Source organism: Erythranthe guttata, chromosome 3 (genome assembly GCF_056151865.1).
Source record: "Erythranthe guttata isolate IM_541 chromosome 3, IM_541, whole genome shotgun sequence".
NCBI lineage: Eukaryota > Viridiplantae > Streptophyta > Magnoliopsida > Lamiales > Phrymaceae > Erythranthe > Erythranthe guttata.
The window spans coordinates 12,178,466-12,195,832 of NC_142535.1; the positions used below are offsets into that span (position 1 = coordinate 12,178,466).

General features: G+C 32.5%; 1 protein-coding gene across 1 annotated transcript; it reads left to right on the plus strand.

Annotated features, from left to right (window-relative positions):
- Positions 1 to 4,074: 4,074 nt before the first annotated feature.
- Positions 4,075 to 5,715, plus strand: LOC148771809 (protein FAR1-RELATED SEQUENCE 4-like). The gene is made up of 2 exons (XM_088815241.1): positions 4,075 to 4,486; positions 4,679 to 5,715. The coding sequence occupies exons 1-2, from the start codon at positions 4,075 to 4,077 to the stop codon at positions 5,713 to 5,715; spliced, it is 1,449 nt and encodes a 482-aa protein (XP_088671367.1).
- Positions 5,716 to 17,367: the final 11,652 nt, after the last annotated feature.

The following is a 17,367-nucleotide window of genomic DNA, read 5'->3' on the forward strand; positions in this document are numbered from 1 at the left end:
CCATGCTTCGTTCCATTAATTTATGACTAATTAATATGGGTCAAAAAGATATGCCCTTTGATATGGGAAAAAGAAATTGCACTCGAGCAAGCTGGCATATTATCGGTATTTACAAATTTACCCCTTTCATTGTTTTTATTCTGACTTAATCTTTACTTTTGTGGTAATTGATATATATTAAAAATGTTTAAGGGGTTTTAATGAGAAAATTCTTGATCAGTACCTTTATTAATCTTGGTTCTAAGTGTTTTTTTTCTCTTTCGTCAATAAGTCCATTCATTCGACATGTATTACAGAAAAGGGAAACCTAATATTTATGGCAAAAGTTATCCTCAACTCTTTAAACTCAACCCATAATTGTAAACCCAAATTTAACTTCCAATTTCACCAATTTTGACATTTTTTGTTTTATGATTTTCTTTTTTTGCCGCCAGAGACCGGCGCGTGTTGAATATTTCTTTAATTTATTTTCCTGATTTTATTCTCGTCATTGACCGGTGGTCAACGGCGGTCAACACAATAATATTACCGTGGTTGATAATAATATTATTGTACTATTAAGTAATATTACTGTCAAGTAATATTATTGTTTTATTAAGTAATATTATTGTCAATCACATTAATATCAATTTTTGGTTGTGTTGACTAGACAACATCATAATAATATTGTTATTAATATTATTGTGTTAGGCAATAAATATTTAATAATATTACTATGTTATATAATATGATTATTGTGTTAGGCAGCAAAATAGTTAATATTATCCTGTCAAACAGAGTAATATTATTTTTTGTACACGGCAAAAATATTTAGGAAAAAAATTTGTTACAAAAGAAAAAAGAATCTACGCCGGTGACTGGCTTTGAGCGCAAGTCAACGACGAAAAATTTGTTTTAAGGAAAAAAATTTCAGAAAAACAAAAAAAAAAAAAAATCAACAACGGCAAAAAATCATTTTTTGAAAAAAAAAAGTAAAAGCTTAATTAATGGTGGTGGTGGAAATAAATCCAAAAAAGAATTTCAAAAAAGAAAGTCACCGCGATCAGCGGTCAACGACAGTTGCAATCAAAATTGCGTTAGGGGTCATAAGTGAATAGTTGGTGAAAATGTGGTTGAATGGATGATATTGAAATGTATTAAACTTTGATTAACGTTTTAGTGTTTTACACACTTTTGAGCTTTGTCTAGACGATTTTTGTAAATGATTTTTTTTGTGGACCTAATTATAAATAATAAGTCCACTGTGGACTTATTTGTAATAGCAAACATTTAATGATACGGTTACCATTAGTTTTTTTTTAATATAGAGAGAGTTTGTCTAGGGTGGGATATCCCGTGTCTAAACTCGTATGAGATATGCTCCAATACCGTCTTAATTGAATTAACTATTGTTAATTAAAGTGTAATATATTTTTTAATTCAATCTATCATAAAAAAACAAATTTCTAAAATACGTAAGAATCAAATCATAAGGTTTAAATAAGTCGTAAGATTTGAATCAATTAAGCGTAAATCCTTTAAAATTGTAAATATTATTCAGAGATTTGAATCGATTAAGTTCGATCATTCACGAGAACGTATTAATCTACTTAACTATTTATAATCAAACTCTGATATCCTTTTAATTCAATTTTAACAAAAAGATTAAAAAAACTTGATTTACAAAAATCGTAAGAATCAAATCATAAATCATAAGATTTAATCTAACTGTAATATTTGAATCGATTATATCTTACGAGTTACGATTGAATTCTTATGATTTTGTGAATTAACTTCTATTTTTTCTATGATAAAATTCAATAAAAAAAATACTAAACTTTAACTATACATAGTTAATTCTACTAATACATTCTTGTAAATTGTTGAGCTTAACGTACCGATCAAATCGTTGAATATTGTTATTAACGAATTAAAACTGAATTGAGCTTAATCGATTCAAATCTTTGAATATTCTTTTCGAATTGAAATCACTTGTTCTTAATTGGTTCAAATTTTACGATTTACGATTTGATTCAAACTTCATATTCTTTCAAAATTTAATTTTTAAATTACACGAGTTGATATGCTATTTTTTATATTTTTAAAAAATTATTATATATAGATTTGTTAATAATGGAATTTTTTTAATATATATATATATATATATATATATATATATATATATATATATATATATATATATATATATATATATATATATATATATATATATATATATATATATATATATATATATATTTATATACAAGAATTAATAATTTATTTAATATTATTTATATAAGTTTTATAATAATTATAAATTGTAGTTTTGTAATATATATGCTTATTGTTAGCTAATTTGCAACAATGTTTTGTAGCCTAATGGTAAGCATTTGTGTATGCTTTAAAAGATCACAAGTTTGAATGCTACGGTATGAATTTTTAGATGGGTGGTTTAATGATTTTTAGCAATAATAGTATAATTGACTTTCTTGAATTCAATAATAAATGGATTTAAAATCTATAAAATTACTAGGGGTACAAAAGCTATTTCACATAAGATTTGTTATTTATATTTTTAATATAAATATTTGGGGGTAATGGCAAATAGGCCCATGACACATGGACTTAATTAAAAAAGGGACATTCAGTTTTTTTGTCTTGCAAATAAACCCAATACTTAAAAGTTTATTTAAAATCAAGGAAAGGGTCTTTTTTCGGACATAATTGCCCCTCTATTTAATGTGAAAGCCCTAAGCTCGTTTTTATGAATTCTGCGTGATTCTTCTCTATTCTCCCCCGAATCCCTCTTTGCAACTCTATATCTCGAACTGAGCTGCATCTACCTGTTTCTCGCCGGCCGTCGTTTCTCGCCGGCCGTCGTGTCTAGCTTTTACCGCCGATCATATTATTTTCAACGAAGGTGTGTCAATTTTTTGTATCTGTATGCGAATTTTTTTTAAGTTACAAATTTCAACATCGCTATATGTATAGTTTGAATTGTAGTAAATTGAACACCATGATGTATGGGCGTTCAATTACTGTTTACAGAATTGTGGTTTTTTGTTTGTTGTGTATTTTTGTTTTCACGCTAATTTTTTTTTTTTTATATATATTATGTTGTGCGATTGGCAGTATAATTGCATGTGTATGTTTATTTCGCTGGTTGTTAATGTATTTTGACTTCCATTGGCAGTATAGTTGAACGTATACGCGGATTTACTTGATGTATTAGTAATATGACTGTTGGCAGCAGTGTATTTATGTTTTCTTATGTTTGTTTGCAAGTGTTTATATAATGATACTGTCATTGGCAGTATAATTGAATGCACACAGAGATTTACTTGATGTACTAGTAATGTGGCTGTTATTAACAGTATAATTATGTTTTATATGAAATTGCAGGATGTCTAGTTCTATTGTGTTGTTGTTTAGATATGGTGCATTTTGTTCGATCACAGATTTTACAAGAGGGATGAGTTTTTCCAATCTTGTACATTTTGTTTGTTCAAGATGGAATTCTTTAAGTGTTGATAACCTGTCATTATCGTACTCTGTTCCTGAGATTGGTGTTTTTTCAATCAACGATGATGAAGATGTAAAAGGGTTATTTATTATTGTGGAACAATGGTCGATTCAGAGGATTGAAATTGTTGTGAAGCAAGTTCATGCATCTCTTGGTACGTCTGATACTAGTCACAGCTCTATAGTAGGTTCGTCGAGTGTGTTACCTGTTGCTGCAATTGAAGCCGCAGTTAATCCCCCATGCAACACATTACGTTGCATTGCCCCCAGAAAGACTTTGCTTAGCTCACATTGGATAAATCAGATAACAGATGTTGGACAAGTTTTCCGGGGGGACGTTCAGAATTTAGAATATGTTTGGCTAAGTTTGCGTATGAGCTTGGATTTGGATTCGATTTTATCAAAAACGATACGAAGAGAGTGACTGCAGTTTGTAAGCTTAGACAGGAGAAAAATTGTTTGTGGAGAATTCATGCTACAGTTCAACCTTCAACAGAATATTGTATTATTCGCACATATGAGAAACATCACACGTGTGAGTCGGCATTTAGTGCTGTCAAGAAGGTTAAAATGTGCGTTAAGCTCGTAGCTGATTTAATCGTGGAGGACATTCGGAATAAGCCGTTGCTGTGTGCTAACGACGTTATTCATGACGCCAAAAAGAATTATGGGATTGATATTGACTACAATACAGCATGGAGAGCTATGGAATCTAGTCGGAGTTTTGTGTTTGGAGACGATGGAATATCTTATTCGTACCTGAAAGTGTATTTTGAAGAAGCTGGGCGTTGCAATCCAGACAGTGTGTTTCACCTGGAAATTGATGAGAAGCATAACTCGTTTAATCGTTGTTTCTTCAGTTTTGGTGCTTGTCTGTCCGGATTTAAGTTTTGCCGTCCGATTATTTTTTTGGATGGAACATTTCTGAAGGGTAGATACAAAGGTATTCTTTTGAGCGCCATGGCGAAAGATGCAAGAAATGGTAATTTTGTTGTATTACATTCTTTATTTCAGTCCCACATATCTGTTAATGTCATATATAGTGTATTAAGGTTATATTACTGTCACAGACAGTAAAATAAGTTTTACTGTATGTGACAGTAAAATAAGGTTTATAGACCAAGAGTTCATGAAATGACAAGTTTCTTTTTACATTGATTTTACGGTGTTTCAGGTCTTTATCCAGTGGCATTTGCCGTTGTGCGTGAGGAAAATGATTCAAACTGGAATTATTTCATGGAACATTTAAAATGTTGCATTAGCTCAGATCGTGTTTTGACATTCGTATCCGATCGGCAGCACGGTATCTTGGAAGCTGTTAAAAATATTTTCCCTAATTGTTACCATGCATTCTGCTTGTTGCATTTAGAGAATAATTTGAGGTATAAGTTGAGTGGAATGAACTCTAGTTATAGAGATGTTCTAGTTAGTCAGTTGATAGCATGCGTGTATGCTCCCACTAAGGAAATCTTTCATGAGAAACTTGAGAAATTCAAAATTGATGGTTCATGGAAAGTTGTTGATTTTTCGTCAGATTTGCCTTTTAAAAATTGGGAAAATGCGTATTTTGAGGGGCATAGGTATGGTGAGATGTATTCAAATGCTGTGGAATCATGGAATGGTACAATAAAGAAATTCCGACATTTGCCGATTACCCATATGATTGACAGCATTAAGGGTTATATGATGGATAAAATTTGCAAGAGGTCTGCAGAAGCGAGTCGTTGGACTACGATGCTTTGTCCAAAGATGGAAATGATTTTAAGCAATTTTGTCGAAGACGGGAGGACATGGACTATTAGAAAATCAAATCAATTTGTCTTTGAAGTGCATTCAGACTCTCATGAGATTGTGGATTTGTTTGCTAGAACGTGCACATGTCGGGATTGGCAGCTTAAAGGATTCCCTTGTTGTCATGTGGCTGTGGTTCTCAAGAATATCCCCGTTGGTGAAAGATATCGGTACATTGACCCCTTGTTTTATGCCTGCAATTTCCGATCTACGTATTCTTTTTCTATTTACCCATTTATGGTGGACTTTACAAAAGTTGAGCAGCCACCTGTTGGACCTCCAGTTTGCCAGACAAGACGTGGAAGACCAAAAAAGAATAGGATTCCATCTCGTGGTGAGAATATCAAGAAGAAGATCAAGTGTGGAAGATGTAAAGAGATTGGTCATCACAACAAGAAGACTTGCAACAAAGCTATTTGAAGATCTACTATTTTTTTTTTGACAGTTTTGCGATTGCATACATGAATGCTTACAGTTTTTTTGTTCAGTAATTCTATGTTACTATCAGCGACAGTTATATTGTTTCAGTAATTTTCTTCAGTAATTCTATGTTACTTTCAGTGACAGCTATATTGTTTCAGTAAATTTCTTCAGTACTTATATGTTACTGTGACTGAGAGTTATACTGTTTCAGTAATTTTGCTTCAATAGGTCTATGTCACTGCAAGTGACAGTTATATTTTTTTTCAGTAATACTCTTCAGTAGTTCTATGTTACTGTACGTGACAGTTACTTTTGTGTAACTCATGTAATTTTCTTTTGAATGGTTCTGTATAACTGTCTACAACAGGTACATTATGCATGAACTGTAAGTAAGTACAACATTTTCAAATTCAGAATAATGCTACATGGCAGCAGTATATTTGTTGCACTCTTGAACATAAAGTACGTATTGCAACATACTACAAATACTTAACAGTACATTAAGACCACGACCATAGAGTATCATACTACAAATACTTAACAGTACATTTAAACCTACAACCATAGAGTTTTATACTGAAAATACTTAAAAGGTCATTTAAACTTGCATTACATTAAGCCTATCACACTGGTTTTGTGCGCCTAACCCTGTCATTAACAGTGTTTTTGTGGTTCAGGAATAAGTGAACTAGTTCCTTTCTGAAATTCTTAACATTTTTTTCTGCATCCAACTTGTCCACTGGCTGTTGACGGAAATACTGTCTGATGATATATAGTACAAAAATCCCGCAATCCTCACTGCCGTACTCTTGCTGAGGTGAATCTTCAACTTCTTCAAGTGTTGCATCTAGCGGAATTTTCTTGATTTTACATTCTGTGGTGACTGCTTCAACAGCTTTTACCTGCAATTTTGTTTACTCAGTTTTACAATACGGAGTTTCCTTTATTTTGTTTATTCAGTTTTACTTACCATTTTTTCCGCGATACACAGGTATGGATCTGTGCGTTTCTGGTTTTCCACTGCCCTTGGCTTGTAGGAGTTGTAATGTTTCCACGTGTTGAGCTTTATATCCAGGACAACCAAAGTCCAATGATCATTATTCTTGCGTGTGTTGCCTTTGGAATGAAGTGGAAACAAGAGGAATCGATACTGTTGAATATGTATTTTCCGAATGAGTTGGCTCAGAATTTTATTGAAAGATTCTTCACCATTGGGTTGCTGAAGAACGGCCTGTATGTTAACACACCATTATATACATATACATATATATATATATATATATATATATATATATATATATATATATATATATATATATATATATATAAATAGAATAATATATAAATTTTAATATTTGTTGTTGACATCAGTCACATACCATAAGTGAACTTGAAAAGACATAACTGTCCCCATCCAAACCATGATTGATATTATCATTAAAATATCCTTCCTCTTGTCGCATTTGCAGAATGGACGAGTATGAATCAAGTACCTATATGCAACAAGAAAAATAGAGTTAGTGTAGAAAATCATTTGTGTAATTTACTGGTTTTGGCAGTTCTTTAAGTAAAGTGTCTGTGGTTGACAGTATTTTTGTTTTTTTTTTGTTAGTGGGTGCTCACTTGTGTACTGGTTGATCCCTCCTTCAACAATGTCATTATGTCAGTCATCTCAACAAACTCATACACAGTTCCGTCTTTATTGTACCAAATCGAGATCAGACCCCTACATAAAGAGCTAATGCGTTAGATTTATTTAAAGATGAATAAAAAAATGATTATATTCTCATACATACCTATGATCCTCTTCTGCTATATCTACAGTCATATTCTCTACAATGATTTTGTCCTCATTAGATAGCAGGTCGAAGATATCATTTTTTTGGTACGAAAAGTCCTGTCGTCTTTTTTTCTTGACCGGCTCTGGTTGGTTGTTGTTGAGTGCAGGCTCTTTACGTTTTCCCCGTGTCCTATCGGCAACAGCTGATTTACGATTATTTTTTCAGTTTGATTCAGTTTTGAGCGCGTCCTTTTGTGCACACCACTTGTTTTTTTTGTTCCGATGTCCCGCATTGTTTCTTGTGGATCTTCAAAGTCTGTATCAACATCATTCGGTTTCTGCTCTTCTTTTAGGGTCGAATCAATGGAAGCTTGCAGATTCTGCTCCATATCCTCAATTTTCATCTTCAACTGCTTATTTTCGTCACACAACTTTTCATTTTCCTGCTTCAATTCAACAACTTGGCAGTGTAATTCTTGGATGCTGCTAAATGATGTATCCGAGTTGGTTTGAGATTTGTTGACATCATCATTTGGTTCTGCAGGTTGACAAACAAATGCATCTCGCTCTTTGGTTAGGACGTCGTTTTGTGCACGAAGAGTGGCTATCTCATGGTCATTCAACGTGTTTTTCTCAATTGCAGAAGTGGGTTTTGTTTTCAGTTCTTGTACTTGTCTCTCCAATCTTGCACTTAAGGATGCCTCAATCTGGCTGTTAGTTGGTATATCAATTAACCTCGCCAGATCTTGTTCTTGTATTTTGTTCGTCTCTTCGAGATTTTTAATCTTGTTTCTCAAAGCTGCTTCTTCCTCTTTCGACAATCTTTCATCAACGTCAACTTTGAGAGCGGTTATTTGACCAATGAGAGTAACATTTTCACCTTGAAGTTTCTCAATGGAACTTTGCTGCTCTGATACTTGTTCTCTCAATATCTTGTTCTCAGATTCAAGCCCCTCAATTCTGCTGTTCAGGTTGGTCACTTGTGTTTTTGAACTGCCTGCAGCATCAAACTCATTACCTGCTTCACTGTGTTTGTGTTGATCAAACTCATTACCTGACATATACACCCCCAAGTCTTCTGCTTCATCAGAGTCAGAAGAACCACCCTCAGGCTCATCCACTAACTTCCTTTTGCCCTTCGATCTTGCTTTAATTAGTACGCTCCTTTGAACTGTTTGTTCTTCCTGCTTTTTGGTAGCTTCATTGTCATCCACATCTTCCTCTTCATTTTGAAATTGTCCTAGTAACTGAGTTTCTTATCTTTTTGCAGCCAATGGCTTAGCCGACATCTGCAAACAGACAGTATTATAGTAATTTCAATATGAAGGACAATCAATACTGTCATTGACAGTGAAGTAGAATATAGTACTGCACTATGTCAATGGTTATGACAGCATAATTGCATATGAGGGTGTGTATGTGCATGATCATTAATAATAAACAAACATATAAGCAATATTACTGTCCATGGCAGAAAAGTTATAAATAATTTTGATTATTGAATATTTTTTGACCTGATCTGGTTCTATGTGCCTCATCGTGAGTACATGGACTTGTCGGCAGACTTCATGCAAGTTCCATTTTCTGTATCTTGGAAACTTTCTCTTTTGTTCCGGCAGAATCAATGAACAACGTTCAAGGAACCAGAACTAAAAACAATAAAACATAATATGAGTATAACAAGAAAAATATTAATAAAATTTTAGATTTGTTATTTGCGTACCAGTAACAGGGTAACACATCCATGTACGGAGTCCACAACATTTTCTATAGGTTGATTCTCAGACTTTGCCTTTGCAGTTACTTTGTGTACAGAGTTCATGAAGAACTTGACCACCTCTTCTGCCCAATGGAAGTCATTGATCCTCTGCAGATCATCCACGTACTGAAAGTACGACCAATTAACAGATTGACTTGTACTGAAGAAGAAGTTCGTCATGAGGCTGAGGACTATTATCCTTGTAACATCTTCATGTGCTTCTTGAGTATTTGAACCTTGCAACCTTATCAATGCTGCTTTCAAGTCTTTGGAAGTGACTTTATTTAGATGACCAAAATTTCTTCTATAAAACTCTGTTTCTGGCCTGTTACTTCTTGTGCCATCGGCAATTGCCAGTTTTGTTTGGCCATTCGTCAAGCCAAAAATAAGTTGACATTCTATGGTTTTGATGGTCAACCTTTTTTTACCAATAATAAAAGCTTGTTTATCTGGGTCATATGTCGATAAAATCCTGTGTATTAGGTGATCTGACTTTTTAACTGTACATGGGGTGATTCTTTGACAAATGATGGGTATGTAAAATTCACCAAATGGTGTTTGCCTTAAGGAGGTTAGATGATCTTCAGTAAGATGAACCTGATCACTAAAGTGAAAAAGTCTAGTGAAGCTTGATCTGTATTGAGGGTTCGATGGATTTTGATGTCGAATTTGTCGTATTCTTGCCTGTGTTGGCAGTAAATGTTCATCTGAATCCCTCTTTTTAGGTTTTGGTGTTTCTGGACGATCTGAGGGGGAGAAACAATGTATAACAATAAATAACGGAACTGAAAACAGATATGTAGTGTATATAAAAAAATGAATTGGATGGAAGAAAAAAATTACGTGCTATAGCTTTTGTCCTCATTTTTTCGTCACTGAAGCTGAAGCGACGATGGAGAGCAGCACCAGATAAAAATCACTGTTAGATGCAGGAAAATAGCAGGTAATCAAAAAACTATTCAACAAGTGGCATGTGCACCACACAATTATTGTGAGCAGCATGAAAACATGGCACATACAAACAACTATTTTCTCAAACATTGGGGTTATGCAAACACACAAAATCACTGTCAGATCCAGGAAAATAAGGTGAAACGTCTATTTCCCAAACATGGGGGTCTATGCAACACACAAAATCACTGTACTTAGGCAGGAAAATCAGGAGAAACAACTATTTTCTCAAACAGGGGGGTTATGCAAACACACAAAATCACTGTCAGATCCAGGAAAATAAGGAGAAACAACTATTTTCTCAAAATCACTGTCATGCAACACACAAAGTCACTGTCAGATCCAGAAAAATAAGGGGAAACAGCTATTTTCTCAAACAAGGGGGTTATGCAAACACACAAAATCACTGTACTTAGGCAGGAAAATAAGGGGAAACAACTATTTTCTCAAAATCACTGTCATGCAACACACAAAATCACTGTACTTAGGCAGGAAAATAAGGAGAAACAGCTATTTTCTCAAAATCACTGTCATGCAACACACAAAATCACTGTACTTACGCAGGAAAATAAGGAGAAACATCTATTTTCTCAAACAGGGGGGTTATGCAAACACACAAAATCACTGTACTTAGGCAGGAAAATAAGGAGAAACAGCTATTTTCTCAAACAGGGGGGTTATGCAAACACACAAAATCACTGTCAGATTCAGGAAAATAAGGAGAAACAGCTATTTTCTCAAATAGGGGGTTATGCAAACACACACAAAATCACTGTCAGATTCAGGAAAATAAGGAAAAACAACTATTTTATCAAAATCACTGTCATGCAACACACAAAATTCATGCAACACACAAAATCACTGTACTTAGGCAGGAAAATAAGGGGAAACAACCATTTTCTCAAAATCACTGTCATGCAACACACAAAATCACTGTACTTAGGCAGGAAAATAAGGGGAAACAGCCATTTTCTCAAACAGGGGGTTATGCAAACACACAAAATCACTGTACTTAGGCAGGAAAATAAGGCACATAATAACATCTATGTTCAAACATGGGGTTGTGTATAACAAAATCACTGTCAAATTTCCGAAAATAAGGCACATAAATCACTGTTAGATGCATGCAGGCAAAATTACTGCCAATGCAGAAAATTGAGCCATAATAATGAAAAAACATACACAATAGCAGGATTTATGTCATAAAACAAACATTTGTATAAAATACTGTTAGAAAAAACTCACAGAGTTCGTACGATTAGGGTTTCGCAGAGTTCAACTGTATTTTTTGGGGATTTCACAGTAACTTCGAAAGATATAGCCGGAATCGTTGAACAATCAACAAGATGAAAGTATATTTTCGAAAATCGGAGTGATTTTTCACAATTTCCGGCGAAAATCGTACTCACAGCAGCAGCGGTTTTGGTGAAGAAGAAACGGTGCAAAAATCGCAGCACTTTGTGTTTGGAGTTTGTATTCGCAGAAACTAAAAGAGAGGGGGGGTTATGTATTTTTTCACTATTTAAGGGAGGGTATTTTCGGAAAGTGGAAGTAGATGGGCTTTTTTGTAGAACTGTTTTTTGTCTGGATTTAAATGCAATTTGCCCTATTTGCCATTTGCCCTAAATATTTATGATAAGGGCGTTTAGAACAATACATAAATCCAATGTTTTGAAAACCGGACCGGACATCGACCCGGTCAAGCTACCGGGTCGCGGTTGGACCGGTTCAACCGGGGTCCAACCGGGTTTCGTACATTTTTTTATTCATAATTATTTTATTTATTTAATACCTCAATTATAATGTATTATATATTTTATTATTTTTATACTTTATTCTTCTCTGATCACTTTATAAAACAAGAATAAAAAATTATTAATTTTCTTTCACTCCTTCCTCTCTCCTCTCTAGCTCTCTCTCTCTCCCTTCTTTCTTCTTTCTTCTCTCTTTTCACGCACAGCCCCCCCCCCCCCCCCCCCCCCCCCCCCAATCGCCTTTTGTTCTTCCGTCCTTCTTTTCTTCTCTTCCTCCTTGCTTATTCTTAATTCTTCCCATTTCCACCCAAACATTACTTTATTTTCCCACTTATTTTTTCATTCTCTTTTTCATTTTCATTTTCATCTTCTTCGTTTTCTTTTCTTTGGTGGATAGCTATGGCAGCTAACACTTGGATTGGGTCACATACTACCTATATCCGTTCACCAGCAACATTTTTGACAGGATTCAGTAACCCACGACGTAGATCCGACGATGCCATTTTTTTTTAGCTAAAAACCGGTTTTTCGTGTTGGTTTCCGGGTTACCCGGTTCATACCGGTTGAACCGGATTTGTAGTGATTGACCCGGTTTTTTGAGCATTTTGGGTTTTAACATCTAACCGGACCGGACATGGCGGCGGTTCGCGGTTGAACCGGTCGGACTGGCCGGTCCGGTCCGGTTTTCAAAACATTGCATAAATCATTAAAAAATCAGTTATGTTGTTAGGACATGTGCCTTGATTCTAGATGCACATCTCATATAAATTTAGAACACGTAATCTCGTGCTAGAAGGTCCCATATATATAACTCTATTGTTCTTATTGCCCATACAAGAGATTTCACCGTGCGTGCAAGCACGATATACACAAAAATTTAATTCCTAACCAAATAAAAAATATATGAATGAATCCATTTAAATATCAATGTTTAATCGTTTCAGATATCTCATGATTGAATTTTTCAATTCATGATTAAATATGTACATGAATTCTTACTACATAGTCTCAGCACGAAATGAAACTTATCGGAAAACTGAAAATTTGACATATATTTTTGTTTAATATGCGTTTCCAATTTATGACGAAATGCAGTTTACTGCATGCTACAATGCCTTAGTGTTTTGTATCGTTTTCGAAGTTGCCGACAAATAAAGCCATGCAAGAACTTAAGGGCTCAATTATTATGAACAATATATCCTAGAAAAATGGGTGGTGATAAATGCAGGATGTAGTTTAGTAAATATAGGATATTTATTTTAAAACATCAAAAGCTAATATATATCACATTTTATTTTGTCAAATTCCTTTTGTTTTAAAAGTTTTTAACGACATTATTTTGGCAGAATATTGCAAGAAGAGTTTTAGTAAACGTAGACACTTTATTTAAAAATTTAAAACCTAATATATCTCATCTTATTCTTTCAAACTCTTTTTTATAAGTATCTATCGACATTACTTTGGAAGAATATCACACATTTAATTTATCATTAATCACCAAGAACATGAATTTATTGGTTTTGGAGGATGATACGGCTGAACGTGAGGTAAAAAATTCATTTCAGTGCAAAAAAAGTTTCATTTTTTCTGTGCCAAAGTTCCCTTTTTTTGTTTTTTGTGCCAGATTTTATAATATATATTAATTTTGTTACTGACTTGGACCAGGATCATCTCGAGACGTTTAAAGAAGTCGATTATAGTGAATATTCTCCATCAGACAAAATACTTTGTAGTATAAAAGAATTTAAACGATTTAAAGAGTTTCTTCGATCAGATGTGTTGGAGATTGGAAATTGTAGAGAGTAAATGTAGTTCTGTAGACGGTTAATGATAAATATTGGATGAGAATTAAATTTTATATTAAAATATCTATAACTACTAAAATACGTTCTAAAACAGGGATAAAATTTAAAAAAAAATGTCATACATTTACTAAAAGTCATCATCTATTCATCATTTCCCTAGAAAAATAGGGTGGACTCTCACAAACTATTATAAATTGAGAACCGCCTAAGTTGTTTGATGCATATATATCAAAATGGAAAAAAACCTGAGAAATCGAAGAGTCGTAGCATCGACAGGTAGAATCTTTAATCAATATCAAAAGAGTTCACCTACACTCGAGCAGGACCGTTCCTGAGATTTTGGGGGCCCTAGGTGAGATTTGAAGACGGCTGAAAAATGGGGCCTTTCTACAACCTATATTAAAACTCGTTTGTTTTCGAAAAAGTTGATAAACTCTATGTTAACTCGATTTTGTAAGGCACATAGTCAGTGGCAAGGCTATAAATTTGTGATATAGTGGGGTTAAAGTTTACGGGGGTTCGGGGGCAGCGCCCCCGATTTTTTTTAAGGATAATTTGCATGAAATAGCACTAAAACAAGTGAATATATATATATATATATATATATATATATATATATATATATATATATATATATATATATATATATATATATATATATATATATATATATATATATATATATATATATATATATATATATATATATATATATATATATATATATATATATATATATAAATAATTAATACATTATATATTTAATAATTAGGGACCCCTGATTAGAGAAATTATAGAAACAAGTAAAAATCGTTGATTTATATCTATTTATGAATTAAAGTTCTCAATAATTATATATATATATATATAATATAATTTTTTTTTCAATAAATGTTCTTATATAAAGAGTATAAAAAAAATTAGGGGCCCTAAATATTTAAAAAAATTCGGGGACCCTAGGCGACCGCCTACTTCGCCTCCCCTGAGAACCGACTCTACACTCAAGAACATGAAACTTCAAAACCTTAATTTACAATAACTGAATTACAATCATCAATCACTTCATCCATCTACAAATAGTACATGCATTCAACCACAACAAAATCCAATGTTTAGAAAATAACACACAAAATGAAGAGTAAAATACACTCACCTCCTCAATTTATTGGTCAACCTATTTGACTCTTTGCGGTGTTAGTAGTAAAATAAACATAATGTATTTTTAATAATTCTTACTAAATGATACATTTTATTTATTTAAAAAATATTACATATATTGTGAATAAATTAAATAAATATTTACGATAGTAATTTTTTAATTTTTGGATTAGAAATAATTTAGTTATTAAATATTTAAATTAAAAATTAATATTTAAACATTATAATTTTCATATATTTGATGAAATTATTTAACTCATCAAACATGTACATCAAAAATTAAGATTTATTTATAATATCAAATTTTGTACTGCTAATCTTAAATGTAAAAGGCAAGTTAAATGAAATTTGATGTTACAAATAAATACAATAAAACATTAACATGTATCATTAAACAAATATTACTGTAGAATTATAGGTTTTAATATAAGTATTTAATGAGTAAATATTATTAATCTAATATTTGAAAAAATATACTTGTTAAATATTTATCCATAGTGCCAAAATGTTAAAAAAGCAAAAAACAAGGTATCACTTGTTATGAGTTATTAAAAAGTATATTGGATTTGATGAAGATATTATAATTTTATTGTTACGAATAACACTGTTGTAATAAAATAGGTTGACCGTTAAATTGAGGGGGTAAGTGTATTTTTCAAAGTACGAGGTGGTAAGTGTTACCTAAGGTATAGTACATGGGGTAAGTGTATTTTTCAAAGTATAATGGGGTAAGTGTTACCTAGGGTATAGTACATGGGGTAAAGTGTATCAACACAATATATTACTATAGTAAAATCGCTATGTTACATAATAAATTATTGTATAGTACAAAATATTATTATGTTGACCGGTCAACAAATACAAACAAAATAAGAAAACAAAAAAAAATATTGTTATAGTTAACAGTAATATTACTGCAACCACAGTAATTTGTCAACCTCACTAATATTACAATAATAGACAATATTATTATTACATTGGTCGGTCAACAAATCAAACAAAATAAAAAAGTCAAAAATGGAATATTGATTTGGTTGACTGTAATATTATTTTGCTTACAGTAACTTTACATTGAACCACAGTAATATCACAATAGTAGACCGTTATTATTACGTTGACCGGTTAATAAATGAAACAAAAGAATAAAAAATAATAATAATACTGATATTGTTAATAATAATATTATTGTGTTTACAATAATTTTACTGTCAATTACAGTAATATTACAATTACAGTAGTAAAACTATATGTTGACCAGTCAACAAATCAAATCAAATAAAAAAGGCCAAAAAATAAATAATATTGATCTGGACGACTGTAATATTATTGTGTTTACAATAATTTTACTGTCAACTACAATAATATAACTATCAACGGTAAGCATCGTTTGTTTCAAAAAATAAAAAGTCAACGTCACTTGTGAACCACAATAATTTACTGTCAACCATAATAATATAACTATCAACGGTAAGTAGCGTCTGTTTCAAAAAACAAAAAGTCAACATCACCAAAGATTGACGTTGACCGCGAGTCAGCGACGGCAGAAACAAAAGAAGGCATACCGAAAAAAAGGCGAGCGCCGAAAACCAGTGGCGAAGAAAAGTTGAGAAAAAAAAGAATTTGAAAAGAAAAGGTCAAAATTGATTTTTTGGGTCAAAATTGATGAAATTTGAGTTAAATTAGAGTTACAATTAATAGTTGAATTTAAAGGGTTGAGAAAATTTTATCATAAATATTAAGTTTGCCTTTACTTACATATACATTAAAAGGATAGATTTATTTACGAATAGGATATAACACCCGAACTTAAAACATAAATATAGTTGGTCAGAAGCTTATGCATAAAAGCCCCTATATTTTATATAATTGACAAATAAATAATTTTGACGTGAAATACATTACAAAACATTAATTGAAATTTGAAATAGGAAAACTAGATCATCATTTTCACTTGCATATTCAATTATGAAGAAAATCACATTTCCATCTAAAATTTGATTATTACGCCATCGTAATATTTCTTTTCAGAAAATTTATTTACCTACATTTTTTCACAATCATTTGTAGTATTTGTATATTTACATCCATACCCACATTCATTTCTAGGGACAAATTCGTAAATTCCTGCATAATAAACATCACGCATGGTGCTTACCACTTGGTTAATTAATCACAAACCCACCATAAAAAATTCAACCTTTTAGATCCACAATTACTAAATTAATTAAAAAAACCCTATTCAATAATGACCAAAAAACCTTCCACTCTCTCCTCCTCTACATATATTCAGTCATCAAAACAACCATCACACTAATAAACAATGGCAGCCACCACCACCACCACCACCACCTTCACCGCCAGGACGAAGGTCCGGCCGCCGTCGGGCTGCGCGAAACACGACGGCGTCGCCATGTGGCTCATCAATGGCCTCACCGGAGCATT

What these genes read in the sequence shown, in the direction of transcription:
- LOC148771809 (XM_088815241.1), top strand. Translation starts at nt 4,075, where the DNA reads ATGTGCGTTAAGCTCGTAGCTGATTTAATCGTGGAGGACATTCGGAAT. An exon ending in GGCGAAAGATGCAAGAAATG is followed by an intron (nt 4,487 to 4,678) that starts GTAATTTTGTTG and finishes ACGGTGTTTCAG; the next exon opens with GTCTTTATCCAGTGGCATTT.